Source organism: Ciconia boyciana, chromosome 16, assembly GCF_034638445.1.
Source record: "Ciconia boyciana chromosome 16, ASM3463844v1, whole genome shotgun sequence".
NCBI lineage: Eukaryota > Metazoa > Chordata > Aves > Ciconiiformes > Ciconiidae > Ciconia > Ciconia boyciana.
In genome coordinates this window covers 3,126,290-3,143,432 of record NC_132949.1, presented here as the reverse complement: position 1 = coordinate 3,143,432, position 17,143 = coordinate 3,126,290, and the positions used below count along the sequence as shown (strand labels likewise).

The 17,143-nt window shown below is 56.3% G+C and overlaps 1 protein-coding gene across 2 annotated transcripts; it reads right to left on the bottom strand.

Annotated features, from left to right (window-relative positions):
* Positions 1-235: 235 nt before the first annotated feature.
* FAM20A (FAM20A golgi associated secretory pathway pseudokinase) lies at positions 236-16,294 on the bottom strand. Of its 2 annotated transcripts, XM_072880675.1 has the most exons (12): positions 15,855-16,294; positions 9,770-9,954; positions 9,236-9,286; positions 8,697-8,775; positions 7,371-7,463; positions 5,705-5,820; positions 5,440-5,538; positions 5,089-5,269; positions 4,656-4,765; positions 4,217-4,298; positions 4,074-4,133; positions 236-917 (listed from the first exon to the last, which is right to left on the bottom strand). In XM_072880675.1, the coding sequence occupies exons 1-12, from the start codon at positions 16,160-16,162 to the stop codon at positions 653-655; spliced, it is 1,629 nt and encodes a 542-aa protein (XP_072736776.1). In that variant the 5' UTR covers positions 16,163-16,294; the 3' UTR covers positions 236-652. The 2 variants fall into 2 exon arrangements, with proteins under 2 accessions (XP_072736776.1, XP_072736777.1); XM_072880676.1 differs by lacking the exon at positions 5,440-5,538 and having other exon boundaries at positions 15,855-16,292.
* Between the last annotated feature and the right edge of the window lie 849 nt (positions 16,295-17,143).

Genomic DNA, 17,143 nt, shown 5'->3' with positions numbered 1-17,143 from the left:
CCTGTGAGGCAGTGGGCTTTTGAGCAACATGCACAGATTGGAGTGGATGGGTTGATCACTCTTGAAGAGACCAAGAGGCAACGGACAGGCTTGATGGTGAATACTGTGCAGATGCTCTTCAGTCTGGCCATGCCGCATCAACGCGCTATCTTGTCTCAGTGGCAGGTATTGCCCTTGTGAAGTAAGATTGCTCTTTTCTCAAATACACAGTCTTGATTACAGAACAGAGACTTAATAAGAGGAAAATGCTCTTGGCATTTCTTTATTCAAGCCTCATCCTTGGATCTAGTTTGTGTCCTTCACTAGCAAGACCGAGATCCCGCGCAGGTTGAGCAAACCAATGGCCGTGTGTTCCCCTGCCTCCCAAGGGCACGACCAGCTACAGAACAGGAGATCACTGCTTTTCCACCAGAGAGCTGGTGTTCAGGGTGTAAAGGTCTGCTGCAGTCAGACCACAACTTACCAACACGCTGGCCAAGCACAGCAGCTTTGGTTGAGTACCCAGCATAGAAGCCCAGTCTGATTCTTGAAGATCTTCTGAAGAGTTTCCCCCTCTCAGTCTCCACAAACGTTTGTAGATGGACATTACCAGCTATTAAAACACTTGCCTTGCAGGGGTTTTCCCCACCTCTGAACATGAGTTAAGGACTGTTTAAGTGGTCAGCTTCGCTCTGTCAGACGCAGGAGCCTCGGGCTGTGTGGTGTCGTTGGCCACCACCTTGGCTTCTCCGTATGTGTCTATGCATTTCCTCACAGCTTTCAGGATAAGCTGTAACCGTCTGTCTAAAGCCAAGAGATGGGGTTCGGTGAGGACAGGTGCCAGGCGGTCCTGCAGGAGGGATTCCCTCATCACGTCGCTGAGCTGATATTCGGGCTCAGCTAAGAGCTGGAGTCGTAATAACGTTGTCCTCTTTATTCTGGAAAAAAAGAAATCGGACATCTTAATGCAAAATTCTTGCTGCATCCTAGCAAGAACCAGCTCTCTGAGCCCCTTGGTAGTAGGGGAAGGAGGGAGGGCAGAGATGGGTGAAGATTTGACAAAGAACTTTGGAACAAAAGCTTTCCCTTTCTGAAGAAAATGAAAATTTTTGCAGGAACCTCTGCTTCTTCCTTTGTTTTTCCAGACTGCAGAGTATTTATACTGCAGATTTCTATCATCAGAAAGAAAATAATTATAGAAGTTCTCAGTAATGAGTGTTTTTCCTCTGAGTCAGAGATGACCCAGTTCCCCAGATTACTGCAGGGTGGTGCCATGTTCCCAAGGATGACATTTATGGGGTGGGGGCAGAGGGGGAGGTAAAACAAAGAGGCATGAACGAGAAAAAAATCTTCTGTCAAAACTCTGAGCAAAAAGAGGGAATATTTCCTGGAACTGATTTAACTGTGACTTTTTACCTTAAGAAGTACTGAGATTTAAATATTATTTCCCTTTGACAGAAAGTGGGATGAAAAGCTATAATCTTGGAACATTTCTGGGAACGAAACAAAGTATTCTGAAATAATTTGTTTAATCACCAGCAAAAGCATTTTGACTTCAGCATCTCTAATACTGAAATTAATCAGTGGTTTTAATTATTGCCCTTTAAATTTTGGAAACAAAGCAGTCCGTGGAGCCATTCCCATTTAACTGAGCCAGAATTTTCAGATGGAAAAAGGTGTAGTCAGAAACATTTTAACCAGCTCCAGAATTTGCCTTTGTACGCCTGTTATTTACCCAGGGCATCGATCAGGAACAGTGATCTGGCTCTCTGCAACTCTAATAGGTGACATGCTGGTCGGATGCCAGGGGAAAGGCTTGCTGCTGCTGCTGTGCCTGGCCGAGCAGTGGCTGAATGGCACCAGGAGCTCGCAGTGCCCTGGAGCAGCCGAGCGAGGTTGTGTGTCTCTGGTCAGTGATGCCTGTTGCACTGCACAAGGGAGGGAGAAAGGTGCCGTGACCAGCTGCCTCCTGCACAGTGCCGGCACCGGGGCAGGCGACTTAAACTGTGGCTGTTGTCCTGGCTGCCCGCTGCCAGGCTTGCATTAATATTCCTGAAAAAAAAAATAAATTGGTTGATCAAGTGCTAAGGCTGGCAATGAGGCTTTAAATCGCTGCCGGAGCATGGCTGTGGGGTTCTGCTGCTGCTGCCAGAGAAAGCCTTAGACAGAGCAGACGCGAACTGCAGCAAACGAGGGTGCGTGCACTCTCCTCCTAGGCAAGGGGTGACTCTGAGGAGCTGCTGTGGGTAAACACCAGCTGTGTTTGCTCTGGTCCGAGCAGCGATGGGGCTTGGAGGTGGAGAGTGGGATAGTCTGACCCCGTGGAGAATGGCTTATTTAATGCTGTCACAGTTACATAAGAAACAGGCGGAATACGGAAAGGAGCGTGAGATGGAAATCCTGCCACCGGCCCTGCTCTTCTCCCACAGGGCAGTTGTAACCCCACTGTTGTACTGAATTGTTGAAGATTCGACCCAGAGCCTTCTAGGGACTTCATCAGCCAAGAAGACACATCAGCCAGGTTAACTGGGGGCTGTTTTCAGGCCTATCTCTGCCGTGTTGAGGGTTTTGACCCTTTCAGGAAAAGAACCATCTCTTACTGCATGGCTGTATTTGTGCCATTTACTGTACTTGGAGCAAGGCTGGGAGAGGAGAGCAGCAGACTTCAACATGTGGGTCAAGGACCGGTGTGGGAGCTATGAAAGGTAGCTAAAAATACGAGAAGACTTAAATTTGCTGGAAGACAGAGAAGAACTCAGCTGGGAACGAGATGAACGGGTTTAACAGGGAAGGGAGCAGCCTGTTATTCAGCATCCCTGTGGTCTGAGTGGTCCCTCTTGTCTGGAGGGGCTGGAGGACTTTGCTCCTGCTTAGGTGTGCATGGCTCGACTTCACGTAGGAACAAGGAGGTGACTCGGTGGGCTGAGTCCAGCTAGTTGGTCAGGACAGGCTGCAACCTGTGGCCTCTGTACTTACTCAAAGAAACCTTTTATTTCCTTTCCAAGTGTTTTTAGATGCTCCTCCACTCCAAATGGATTGGCTGTTGTGGGAAATGAAGTTTTGTGTGTCTCCCTCAGGCAGCATGTGTTGCCTTTATGCTGTTCTTGGCCCTAGTTGGCTTATTACAAGGTGTGACTTGCAGGTGGTCTTACCACTGTCTTTTACAAGGTGAACTAAATTAAGAAGAGCTTCTGGGAGGTGGATCTGGAAGAACAGGAAGGATCTGACCTGTGGATCTTACTGTATACACGTCAAATTAAGAGGCAGAGTTAATTTAAACCGCACAAAATAGGAGTTTGTGAGAAGGATTCACTGCAAGCCTGCAATTATAAATGAAAAAGACTCACTGGGTGCAAATAACAGTTCTTAAAATTCGATCCAGTAACACAAGTGTATGGGGAGAGAGTGCAGTTAACACCCCGAGGCTGAGATGGAGCAGGTACAGCGAGGAAATGGGTTAGGCATCTCCTAAAGAGAAACCACAGGGAAGAGCAGCTTTTTCTGTCTCTTAAATTTAACTTTCAGCTGATGATTTATGTGAATTAATAAAGGGAGAAGATAGGATTCAAACAGTAAAATTTATGAGCTTCTGCTTAATGCCATGGGAAGAAGAAACCTGATTAGCTGTATTACAGTTCTACCAGGCTTTTGGATGGAGATTTCTGAGCTTCACGTCAGATGAATGGGGCTGATAGCACCTCATCTCGATGGGCTGGGAAATGCTAGGAGACCCTTCTGGAAGGGTTTGATCCAATGAACAGTGTCTCCTGGTCTGTTGGTGAAAGCTTTTACGCTTGCAAGGCCTTTCAGCTTCAACGGGGAAGGATAGTTTTATGACCCCGTAGCAGGCTGCAGCACAACAGAGCTTAATACTCAACTGATATAAAAGCTTAATCCCTGTTTCAGGGACAACTCGTGATTCCCATGCTCCAGTGTCTGGCCTGCCGCCTTGGCTGGGATTAGCAGGGGGTCTCTCCATCTCTCCATCCTGCTGGATGGAGCCAGGCCTGGGTGACTTCCATCAGCAAGCGCTGCCAGTCCCTTACAGTGGGAACGCGAATGTGTCTGGGAAGGAAGAGGAAGCTGGCACTTACATGCAACACTGGGAGAGCGGGGCCAGGATGGAGGTTTCATCATGGGAATGCCGCCCGAACCTGGGGGGGTAAGCAGAGAGTGCAGAGCCTCAGTGCCTGTCCTCCCCCTTCCCCACCTCCCCCAAGTCCTCCCCCAGCCTCACCCTCTGGCGTTGTCCAGATGTAAGAGGAAGCCGTCATCCCCAAACTTGGTGAACATTTCATAGTGGTGACGGTCCATGTTCCCTGGTAAAGGGCAGACAGAGGAACAGAGTTTCCCTTGCATGTGACCAAGTAATTTTCTGAACTATCCTACGTTTTCTTTCAGGTCTGCATGAAATACTTATTGCCTTGCTGGAAGCGTCTAAGATGCTCAGAGCTGCTGCTTTCGTCTTGCTGGACCCCCTGGGGAGTGGGCTGGGGTGGGCCTGGGGGCTGCCCCTCGCCCACACATCAGGAGGGGTTGTGCTGGCCCGGGGGAGACAGCATGGCTCTGGAGCAGACGGGATGGCTTTGAGAAACACCATGGCGTGGGAGGGCAGACAGACTGATGCTGAAGGCCCTCATGGAAGGAGGGAACGTTATTTCCCCCCTTCATCATACCTATTAGGAAGTCAAATATGGCCATGTCAACGATGTTAAGCAGCCGGTTGCCATTGCTGTAGGGGTAGATCTCCCTCACCGTGTTGCAGTAGAGCGGATTCACTTCCCACCTGCAGGAGATGGAGGAGAAGAGGGAGATGCACTCAGAAGTTGCTGCTGCCGTGTGCCAACAGCACCCCAAAGCCAGTCTCCCGTGTGGAGACGGAGAGGAGGAGGACTTAAATCTCTCTCCTTGCGCATGGCAGGAGACTGGAAGTCAAATGCAGTCAATGCCCAGGCATTAAGAGTTATTAGACTAATTATGGGCAATCTCTGAACCCTGGCCTTCCTTTGCCTGGATGTACAATTTCTGTACATATGTCTGTGTGTCTGTACCCTTCCCGCCTGCTCCCTGCAATGCAGATACGGCAAGCAGCATCATTTACCCACTTACTCCTCTTTTCCATCAAATGAGTAGGACCGGATCCACGGGTTTGGGATGGAGAGTCGTGGCGCCAGGTTGAGGGACGGCAGGAAGGCGGAGAGGGACCCTTCCAGGAGGTGAGGGTTCCCACACACCGCGTACTCAGTCTTGCACATGTACGGGCACTTGGCAAAGAAGCACACGTTGCTGGCTGGGAGAAGAGAGAGGAGAACCGGGGAAAGGAGCTACGATCTGCAGGAGGCTGCAAGGTAGCCTAGACTGGCCTCTTCTGCATCCCGTGACGGTGACTGCGTATACCGTGGCATATGTAATCACATCATGGATGTGAAACTGCCATTTGGCAGGGTTGATGGAGGATACCTGGATTTTGGCTGATGGACAGACCTGATCCCGTGCTAGAGGAAAGGTTGGGGAAAACTGGGCAGGCGAGTAGATCTGGCAGATGGTTCCAGCTGGAGGCTGAGGGACACCTCTGCTGTAACCATGTCTTTGCACATCTGTTTCACCCAAGAATTTGATTTCTGCTCAACAACCCAAGGCCCCTTTTGCATGCAGACCCTGCCCTTCCACCCACCATGGACCAACATGTCTGATCCCAGCTCGCGGCAGCCAAGCGTTCGCCTACCTGGTGAGACAAAAAAGACGCTCTGCAGGATCTCATTCTTGGTGACCTCCAGGATCTCCTTGGTGACATTGATCAACCTCCCAACTGTGGGTGGCACCCTCCGGAAATCCAGGATCCTGCACAAAAGGGACAGCAGCTCAGAGCCTGCGGTGCAAAGAGACGTTACTGCACAGGACGGCCACGTGGGACGGCAGATGCTGCCCTCGTCCCTTCTGTTGGTAAACCAGGGGCCTCTTGATGACTGCACCCACGTGGATTTTTTTTTTCTCCCAGCTTCTTTCTAGAAAATAGCCAGGATCATTTTACCCTGTGGACCAAAATGCAGCTGAGTTTGGATTTTGGTATTTTAATAGCTGCTGCCTGGAACAATCTGGATGTTCTCCAGGATTCATGTCTTTTTGCCTAACCAGTTTCTCCCATCCCCTTGCATGCAAGCTGGGTCCTTCAGGAGGCAGAACAGCCCTGCAGACCCTTCTACGATGTTGGGTTTGACGCACCGAGAAGATGCGTTGAACCTGGTACACCATGGCTGAGACAGCGGGAGGTGAGGAGGGATCACCCCACTCGGAGGCACTCATGCCCAGCTGCTTAATCCCTAATATTCTTAAAAAAATCAGGGCCTGGGGCAGGCAGGCATTCATGTCAGTGAATGGAAGGCCGCTGTCGATTGCTGAGTCAGTAACACGGGGTGAACCGGCTAATGCTGTGCTTTGCTCCGTGGATAATGCCCTCTGCTTCTGAGAATCAGGCACAAAACAGGATTTAGCTTATTACTTATTGAGCAATGTTTAAAGAAAAAAAAAAAATCATTTCTTTCATCTAGCATCTTTCAGCTCTAAAAACCACAAAGCACTTCAGAAAAGCAGTCCAGCCTCATTTTTCTGGCAGTGGAGCTGGGCTGCAGAGAGGCAAGCTGATGGTAGCTGAGTCAAGCAGAGTCACTGCGGTGATGTAGGGGCAGAGCTGGAAAGGGAATTCAGCTCTCTTCATTCCCTCACTCAGAGTTTGAGCTACGGGACTTACAGCCTCGTCCTGCTTATAAGTTGGGTTTGGGAACTGGAGATCCCCATCCACAATCATCATCAGGGATCGCTTCCCCTTGATGGTCAACACTCAGCCCGCTGAGGGGAAGGCGGCTGCTGCCCTCCTCTTCTAATAAGGGTATTTTTGATTTTATTAAATACAAAGCCTGATGGAAAGGGGTGTCAGGTTAATTGCTCATTAGCTGCGGGCTTGAAACTGCATCACGGCAGTTTATGTCAATCCAAAACACGCCTTGATTGCTGATTGAGCGTGTGACTCCCGCACCGGGAGGGGATCCAGGCTGCGCCCAGAGCTCATCTTTGCACTTCAATGCATGGGAGGGACCACGTGCATGTGGCCGTGTGACAAATACCTGACCCATTTGCAACTGGGACTTCATCTGCCAGCCTGTTCCTGTGCAGGGGCCGAGGCAAAGCTGACTCCTGGGCTTCAGACGAGAGCCAGAGCCACCCCATCCGCAAGTAATGCAGCAGCTCCCAAAAGGGTGCTGCAAAGCAATTGCTTATCTAAGGCCAAGCAGCTCTGCGGGACCCAGCGTGGCTTTTCTCGTGCCCAAGCTCTCTGTGGGCAGAGGACTGGGCGCTGGCAGCTGGAGGAGGCAGGGGCTGTGGCAGGCCCCTACCTGTCCAGGTGGAAGGCGGCGATCTCCGCGTTGTGCCGCTGGAAGTCAACGAAGTAGAAAAAGTCCTCGGGAGTCTCTTCCTCGCGTTTCTGCCTGGGAGAGATCAAGGGGGTTAATCTAACTGGGCAGGGCAGGCAGGCACCAGTGCGGGCAGCTGGAGGCAGCCTGGGCACAGAGCGGTGGCACAAGGACAGCGCACCCAGGGACGGCTGGCGTGCTCGGGGACAGCCGGCGTGTGGCCACACTGGTCCCTGCGCCACCGGGCAGAGCTGCAGTACCTGGTGCCCCGGCCAGGACCCAAAGTGCCCGGTGCTGAGCTGGGACCAACCCGCCGTGCCAGGGAGCAGCACTTGCGCCCTGTCTCGGTGCCGGGTGGGCGAGGGAGGCAGAAGGGCTGACTGGGCTTTGAAACCTTTTGTGCCAGAGTTTAGACCCACTTAGGACAGCGTTTTGAGTGGGTATAACGTCAGGGGATGCTAGAGGCCATGCTGCACTTCTGATGTCCCCGTGGGGAGAGAAGAGGTCAGGTTTGATGCTCTCATATCCCTGAGATGGGAACACCAGCTTATTTAATTTCATTTTCTGGCTGTCACACAGTGCCCCAATATGTATAGCATGTGAATTTGCACACGTAGCCTCCCAAGCAGTCACGTATCGCAGGAAAGCCCACAGGCATTGCTGAGCCCTCCTGGCTCAGCTGAGTGCACGGACGCTTTCCTTCCCCTCCCGGGCCCTGGGCAGAGGTGGATGGAAGCCAACAGGAGAGGAGCTGGCTGCTTTCTGGATGAGCAAACCACCACAGTCGGTGTGCTGCTAGCTGCCCTGCCTGTGCACAGAAAGGAAAGTGAGGGAGAATAAATGTGAAGAGTCCCAAGGGGCTAGAAATAAGTGCAGAAGCAATTTAATACTCCTGCTTGAGGTGACGGGGACTGATGGCCATTTCTTGGAAATACTCCAGGGAATCCAAGGAGAAACAAGGTAAAACACAAAGTCACCTGGGGAAGAGGAAGAAATGGGCAGTCCCTAACAGCAAAGTGCCCCAAGGTCCTTCACCGCCTGGCATCTATGAACCGAGAAATTTCCAACGTCAATAAGCAGTGTGGGAACACCGGCGTTTATCCGCGTGCAGCTCTGGGACGGTGCAAGCAGCCAATAATAATTAAACCTTTTCAGCTGTCAAGGTAGCTGAGCGCAGGAGAGGAAAGACGCGGCTGTGGTGTGCCTGTCCTTGCCGAGGATGCTCGCACCCCTCGCTGCGGGGCTCCTCGGTTCGTGGCTACGCGGGGCAGCGGGGGGCTCGGTGGGGGCTCTGCCGGCATGCCTTACCTCATGGGCTTGAACATGGCTTTCCCAAAATCCTGGAACCTGAGGACCAGCTTCAGGTGCACGCCGCTGGGCTTCACAACTTGGGGAGGAAACGGGACGTTAGCCGCCTGCAAAGCCTCCCCAGTGCGTGGTGAAGCACCGGTTACGCACACCGGCACAATTTGACTTTCCACCCTAGTGAGTGCATCCCATTGCTCCTTCCAGCTGCTCCCCTCTGCTTCTGCAGTTAGTATTCCTCTCTCTCCCTCTCCCCTGTGCCATAGAGGAGATTTCCCTCCAGCACTTCTCCCAACAGCGATTTGTTACGTCCTCTTGGGGACCTTTTCCTCCCCCCAGTAGAAACCAGTGGTTTACTGGTGTCCTGGCACCCACATCCCAGCCTCTGCTGGGGTGGCAGGGTTTAACTGGAGGGAGGAGGGCCTGCCATTGCCTGGCTTTACGTTTCCCTTGCTGAGGTTAGGATGGAGGAGCTGGGGATCGGGGCCAGCTGAAGCGATGGCGTGCAGGGGGAGAGCGGGGACCCAAAGCATCGCACTCACTTTGGCTGCAGTCGCAGGCTCCCAGCAGCGCTTTCTCGTCCTGGCTGTAGTCTGCAAGGGCAGGAGGAGCGGTGAGACCCTGCTGGGCTCCGTCTCTTGCTGCTGACCCCCGTCCCAGCATGGGGCATGCAGGGGGGCACTGCCTGCCTGTCCCTGCCTGTCCCTGCCTGCCAGTGCTGCCCCAGCCTGGCAGCCCTGCTACCATCGGTGCATAGCGAGGGGTGCAGTCTCCTCGGGAGGGGCTGAGGTAGCCTGTCGGGATTAAATTGCTGTGCGACGGGTCCCCGGCATGGCTGGCACCAAAAAATGCTGCATCAAGGGCTACAGCCAAGTCCTTCCTCCCGTCTCGAGGTAAGGGCACAGCAACTGCACAGCACAAAACCTGCCGGGAAGCCGGCACAGGCCTCGGGGCTTCCTCTGGTGAGCGACAGCCCCTGCCTTGTTTGCAGAAGTGACCTGGGGGGGCTGGAGCCCCCCAGCCCCGTGCAGCTGCCAACGGCCCCGGCCCCATCCCCACCGCAGGAGGGTGCTTACCGGCACTGATAGTGGTGAGGTCTTGCATGTCCCGCAGGAGCCTGTTGACGGTGGGGCTGGAGCGCGGGTAGAGCCCGTCCCGGCTGATGCCCAGGTGGAACTGGAGCCAGCTGGCCTCCGGCCGGAGCGGCAGCGGGGCCGCCGGGGAGGTTAGGTTCAGCTCCTCCCTGTAAAGCTTGTGTCGCCTGGAAGAGAGCGTTATGGGGTGATGAGGATGAGGCCCGGGATGGAAACCCTTACTGCTCCGAGCCCAGAGGCTGTTGGGGAGCGGGGAGGGTGCTGGGGAGCAGAGCTGGGGGGCATGGGGTGGATAAGGACTCTGGGTGCTACCCGAGTGGAAACTGAGGCAGGGAGCAATGACTGAAATGGTCAAAGGTCTCACAAATTGTGCCGCCGTCTTCCCTCTGCAAAGCCCTGGGAAAGCAGCCCCAAGCAGGAACACAAGGGACTCTGTAGTCGTCTCCTCACCCCATCAGGACCGGGAGGGGTGTCAGGGCACGGCTGGAGCTAAACCGCATCTCCAGCAACACAAGAGCTGGCCTATGTGATGGATGAAGTGCTTCCTGGAGGGACTGCAGGCTCCAGGCCAGACTCGGGGAGGGGATGTGATGTGACAGCGGGTAACTTGGGTCCTAACTGCTCAGTGAGGTGTCTGGAGAGCCCAGGAGAACAACAGGGTCTTGTCCGAGTGAGCCTCCGCAGAGGACTTTCTTTATGGTCATTACATCTCTGACAGAGTTTTTTCCTGAAGCCGGAGGTCCCAGACAGGGGAAAAAAAATTAACCAAGTTAGAGCCACAAATTGTCTCTGTGACCAGATTCACAGCCCTCGGTCCCGCGAGCAGGGATGCGGTGAGGCTGTCTGGCAGCGTCCTGCCCATCTCCTCTTAAAATCAAGGTTGAACCCAACCCTTTTTTGGTCAGTGCGGAGCCAAACAGGCTTCCCAGGTCCAATAATAACCCGAAGACATCTCCCCGCTCAATCAGCATTTTCCTCAACCTTGAGACCTCTGCGGCAGGGACCCACGCTTTGCTAAACTGCAATCGAGAGGTCGCTTATTCCACCCAGTGGAGGGCAGAGCGTTAGTTTCTCATTAACACCAGCAAGCCATGTACAAAGTAGCCAGTCCTGATAAAGGGAAAACGAAGTTCAGTTTGCACTGAAAGTGCCAAGATACATCCGTGAAAGAAAACAGGAGCTGGGGGCTGATAACGAGTGGGGCATTAACCACGGCTGGGATGGAGCGGCTGGCATGCGCCTCGCTAGACCCAATCCAGACCCTTAGCAAAACACGCTCTGGGAAACACAAAAGATGAAAAGTGACTTTTCCCTGCCTGCCTTTAGTTTTTCATAATTTTTCCTATTTTTTTAGGTTTTTCCCAATGCAAGCAAAACTAAAAGTGGCGAGGAGAGGGAGGCCGGATGCCCACGCTTTTCAAGCTCAGTGGGAGAGGGGAGCGTGCCGTGGGCCCTGCCGGAGTTTGCCGTGCTGCATGGCTCATGGTGGTGGCTGCAGCAAGCGGGTGCTGACTGAGCACCGAGGCACTTATCGGCCAAGAAGCTGGCACTGGCAGCTGGAAAGGGCTCTGCCTCCTGGGTGTTGCTGTTTTCTTTTCTTCACACCAGCAGGAAAGCAATGGGTTTTGGTTGTTTTTTTTTTCCATCATCCTTCTCCTTCCAAGCAGGCTAAACGGTGTGGTTAGTCCAGTCTGACCATGAGCAAAGGGTGAACCCTCCTGAGGGTGAGGGACACGTTTCGGTAATGCCCTGGGAGAAATCTAGGAAACGGAGCGACAGGGCATATCTGCAGGTCAGAGCAGCCCGTTCCCTCTCCCAGTTTGTTTGCCCTTCAGTTGGATCAGGTCAGCCACAGTGCCAAGTCCCCGTGCAGGGGACTGGCAGGGGTCAGGAATAAGGGTGTCGGAGCGTTTCTCCGTTGATCTGGTTTAGCAAGGAAGCTCGGGTGATCTGCAGCCCAGCGCCCGAGGGGAGGAGGGTGTGCTGCTGGTGGGGTCTCGCCTGGCCCCACGCCAGCCGCTCTGCAGAGACAGGGCTTTTTGGGGACATCTCTTTGCTCAGGCCATCTGCAAAGGAGGCAGAAGCTCTTCCTGAGCTGGGAGGAGGCGGACACGGGAGCATGCTAAGACTTGTCGGTGGGTTTTGCTGGCAGGCTGTGCATGAGGATCTGGTCCTGGGATGCTGTCGGCTCCAGTGGATGTGCCTCGACCTTCCAGCGCGCTGCCGTGCACCAGGTCTTGCGTGAACAAGTCTTTGAAGCACAACCTTAATGCCCCACCGTGGCCAGGGACAATAAAGCCCCCAGTGTAATTTAGAAGAATGACTCAGGATTTTTCCCTAGGGAAGCTGCCCAAATATTTTACCATATTTGCTCTCCTGCCTCCCATACACACAAGCTGTTCCTCCCCCTGGGGTGGCAGTGAGCAATAGATTACTGATGGGGAAAAAAATGCAGTGGTTATGCAAGGGGAGGCAGTTCCCAGCCGGCGGCTGCTTCCCAGCCCAGCACCCGCATGGTCCCTGCCCCGGGTGAGCTGCTGCAGGGCCAGCGAGTCCCTTTCCAGCCTTTAAACCAAAATACAGCTCCCTCTGCCTCCCTGTTTCCTTCAGGATTCCTGAAATATTTCCCTGTAAGAACAGAGCTCTGCAAAAGACATAATGATATAAAAACCGGGTGCATTTCTAACTTGCTATAAATAGCCCCGGGGTTGCCCTAGCTCTCTGCTCAGCCAGCTTGCTGCTGGGCTGCGAGGGGCACAGCGTGGGGTGTCTGCACAGCTGGGCACAGGGCACTGGTGTCTGCTCGCCCCATGCCTTCCCCAGCACCGAGCTGGTTACAGAGTTTGGGGTTTTGAAGCTGCTCCTTCAAGGATAAAAATAAACTCCGGAGTTTTTGAGGGTTTTTTTTTTGGTTTTGAAGAGGTGTGGATGTTTTTTTTGCTGTTTCCTTCCTGCATCCCCATCAGTCTCTCCAGCTGGTTCTGTATCCTGCAATCAAACTCCCGGTCCTGATTGAAGTGTCGGAGAAAAGCACGGTGATGGGCAGCAGCCAGCACGCAACGAGCACTGTGGAGGTAGGAGACGCGTTGCTGTGCTCCCCTGGCCGTGGGTATCCGAAATGGGCTGTATCCTGGGGCCACTCCATGAGCTGGCAGAGAGTCCCAGTACAGCTGATGTCCCTCTGGCCGCTGAAATGAAGACAGGCATGCTGTGCTGTAGGTACAGGGTTAAGCTACAACTTGTTCCACTCAAGAGGAGCATCCTGCCACTCTGAAAGCTGCTTTGCCAACAGTCAGACCTACGCGTGACGCAGAAACGTGCCCTGTCGCCCAGTCAAGCCGAGGAGGGGATGGCCCATGGACACTCAGCTCTGACCCTCTTCCGCCTGGTAGTGGATGTGGTCACACCTCGGTGAGAGCTGGTGTGGACCTTGCTCCCGCAGCACCATCTTCAGTCCTCAACAGCAGCAGCTTTGCTAAACCTATGGATTGGGAGAGAAAGCCATGGGTTCCTGGGTCCCAGAGAGGACACGGCCCTTCGCTCTCAGCAAACAGAGGGACAGCTCTTTCACTGACCACGTTGGGGAGGATACGGGCTCTGCAGTGCGTTCTAGTTCTAGTGAGGCAGAAATTCCTCCATGCCCACAGCAAATTAATGGTCTTATGAAACACATCAACCCTGACAAGTGCCGTCTTATTATATATTCACTTTGCAGCGTCAACGGCAGGAGAGGTTGTGTGTCACCTCGGCCTGTGCATGCTCTCTGAAGGCTTTACCCGCTTATGAGCACCATATATTTTATTTCAAAGTGACTGAGGAATAATCAATACTCTGCCTCCCTTCTCCTTCCCAGAGGTGCAAAGCGAAGTCAATCAAGGGCAAACAACATCACATTTCCTCCTGGCCACATCATAACCAAACCTCAGAACAAAAGGCAACGTGCAGCCACAGCTTTGTTGCAAATAGCACGTTTAAACAAAGCAGTAAATAAAGTTGGGGAATGCAGACTTCTTACCAAACAGCCGGGGCTGTCCCGCAGGCGAGACTGGTGTGGATGTAATGCCAGTGCTGCTGCAAGCGCTCGGCACCAGGTGCTCAGGGCTTCTGGTGGTGCTCAAGAAGCCATCAAGTACATGCCGTGACCTGCTTCGGTTCAAATCCTCCATCCCCACCGGGCTTTTGTTTGGGAAACATCCATCTTGCTACCCAAATCCTGATGTCTTGAGGAGGCATTGCTCAGCTCTGAGAAGATGCACCCAAGGGGGATCCGCGGCACTTTGGCACAGCCTGGCCGTGGCGCGTGTCCCCAGGGATACCCAAATCCACCTCCCACAGACTTCAAACAATGTGAAGAAGGATTTGACCTGCTCCAGACCGACTCGGGCAAGGGATGAGCCTTGCGGGTGCTGAACCCTGGCCAAGCACATGGGGTGGCTCCAGGCCCCAGGTGCTGCTCAGGCCATGGAGGTCATTCTTTGGTCCCTTCCATTATCGCTTCCCATCATCTCCTGCGAATTGTGCCTGAAACCGGGACTGGGTGAGTCCCATAGAAATAAGAGGAATACGCCTCGAAGTGGAGAAAGCGGGAGCTTGGTAATCCTGCCCGCGCGGTTCAGCAAACAGCATCTGGGTGGTGGGAGGAGCAGGGGCTGGGTCTGACGCTGGAAACCAAACCTGGGCAGTGGGGAAGTGCCGGGACAGGCACCTCCAAGGTGAGGTAGTCTCCAGGAGGTGCTGCCGTCCCCTTGCAGGTGGGCACTGTCCTCGTCCCGAGAAGGGGGCAGCAAGGCAACGCTGCGAGCTCATCACGCTGGGAGCCTCCATGCGGAGGCACCACAGCGACCTGCTTCGGCACCACATCACCGTGGCTGCCCCTGTTGGATCCGAGTTTGTGCACGAAGGAAGAAGCTGGTGGGGTGCAGGGAGGAGCTGGGGGACGCTGGAGGATGCTGGCTGTTTCCAGCTTGGACCCAGCCTTCCTGCAAGGGGAGTTACATCAGGGCTTCAGGCCCCCGGGGTGTGAAGCCTCAGTGGTCGGATCGTGCACAGGCGGCCGATGCTCAGAGCTGGTGCTGAGGGTCACCGTCCCCCCTGGGGCAGGGGCCGCAGGCGTTAGTGACAGTCCCACCCCAGGAGCCGGAGACGGGGGAGTTTTCCTGCAACCGTTGCTGGGGCTGGGAGAGGCAGCAAGAAGAGGGCTCTGAGCTCCGAGTCCCTTTCTCTCCGAAAGTAAAAGCCTCTGCGCCTTTTCTTGCAGAGAAGTCAGCAGTGGGAACAGGAGAGGGGCTGAATGGGGAGCCAGCACCCCGACACTGCTATCGGGGATCAGAGGAGACCGTGTAATTGCTTGGAGGCAGACACCGAGACGTGCAGGGCTCTGGCCTGGGGGACTGTGGCTGCTGGAGCCCAGGGGCTCCAGTTGTCACCCCTCCTGAGGGCTGGTGGGTGCAGGGGCTGGCTCCCTTTCTGCCCCCAAGCCGAAAAGGCAACGCAGAGCAAAGGAGGCTCTTACCCCTGGGAGGACCCGGCTCGCAGGGCCTCACCCTATGCCCCAGCCGTCGCCCTTCCCCTCCCCCGGGGATCTTACAGCAGAGCAGGAGGCACCCCAAGAAGCACCCCTCCTGGGGCTCAGCGCTGCCTGTCCACGGGGTGCTGGTTGTTGGGGGGTGAGGGGGAGAACAGGGGGGCAGAAAGCAGGAAGCGGGGCACAAGCCGTGCCAGGGAGGGGATGCCGGGGGGTACCCAGGGGTTGTGTGCCCAAGCAGGGGCTACTTAAGCAGGGGTGCCCGGGAGAGCCGCCCAAAAAGGGGGTGCCTGCGGGGTACCTGTGCGGGGGGTGCCCGGGAGGGGCGCCCGGAGCGAGGGTGCTCATGCAGGGGGTGCCCGGGGCGGGGGTGCCCAGGAGACTCCCGCGCAGGGGGTACCTGTGCGGGGGGTGCCCGAGGGGTGTCCGTGCAGGGGGTGCCCGGGGCGGGGGTGCCCAGGAGACTCCCGCGCAGGGGGTACCTGTGCGGGGGCGCCCGGGGCGGGGGACCGGCGCAGGGGGTGCCGTGGCGGCGGGACGCACCTGTTCCAGCGAGCCGCCTTCCGCCGGTAGTAGCGCAGGGCTTCGCGGGCGCCCAGCAGCGGCTCGGCGGGGCCCGGCGGGGCGGCGGCGCGGTACAGCGGGTGGGCGAAGAGGCGCCGCAGCGCGGAGGCGGCGCGGGCGCGGGGCGGCGGGGCGGCGGGCGCGGGGCGGCGGCGGCAGGGACAGCCCGGGGCTCCCGCCGCCAGCTCCCGCCGCGCCCGCGGCCAGAGGTGGAAGTAGAGGTCGGCCGCCAGCAGCGCCCCGAGCAGCAGCAGGACGGCCGGGCGGTCCCGGCGCGGCCCCGGCATGGCCGGCGCGGGGAACGGGGAGCCGCGGGGAGGGACAGCTCCGGGCGCGGGGAGCCGCCGCGGCCGCCGCCGCCGCCGCCGCCGCCGCCGCCTCCCGGGGCAGGGCGCACGGGGGAGCTCGAGCGGCGGAGCCGGGGGGTGCGGGCACCTCGGGGCGGGGACCGGGCAGGGCGCTCGGGGGCCGGGCGGGGGATGGGGGACCGGCCGGGGCGGGGGATCGGGGGTGGGGCACGGGGTGAAGGGAGCGCGGGGGTCCAGGGGAGAGGGGACCGGCTCCGGGCGGAGGCTGCCGCGGAGGCGGCGCGGGGACCGAGCCGAGCCGCGCCGAGCCGCCCCGGGCTCTGCCGCCCGCCCCTCCGCAGCGCCCGGAGCCGCCCGGCCTCCCTCCGCCTCGCCCCGGGCAGGCTGCGGGCTCCCCCCGCCTGCCCTCACCCCTCGACTCCTTCAGCGGGGCTTTGCCCCCTCTCCCGGGGGCGGCAAGTCCACCCGGCCAAAACCTTTGGCAGGAGCTGGAAGCTGGCGAGTGTCGCTGCTGCAGGTGGCTCGGGGCGGTGTTGAGTCGGGGTGCGGGGACGAGGTGCCTGAACACCTCTGCGTGTCTGTGGGCAGCGCCCCGGTGGGCTCTGGCTCCGGAGCTGGGCTTGCAGCCCTTCTGCGGTGCTCTTCGGCACACGGTTCAGACTCTGCTTTTATTTTCTTAACTAAAAAAAGTAGTCGAGGAAACTCCTCCCTGCACTTTGCTCGGAGAGGCTTGGCGGTGGGGATGTGCTTGGGCTGGGACCCATCGAGCTCATCGTGGGGGGAAGCTGGGCTCATCGAGCTCATCGTGGAGCCCAGCGAGGAGCAGGTTGAGGAGCACCAGGCCAAGGGAGGGAGATGGAGGAGGAACTGGCTGTAAACAAAGGGAGCGTGACTAGACTAGCCTGGCTCCAGCACTCTGCTGAAGGGAGAACAAAAAATAAACTGCAGAAAGAGGGAAAA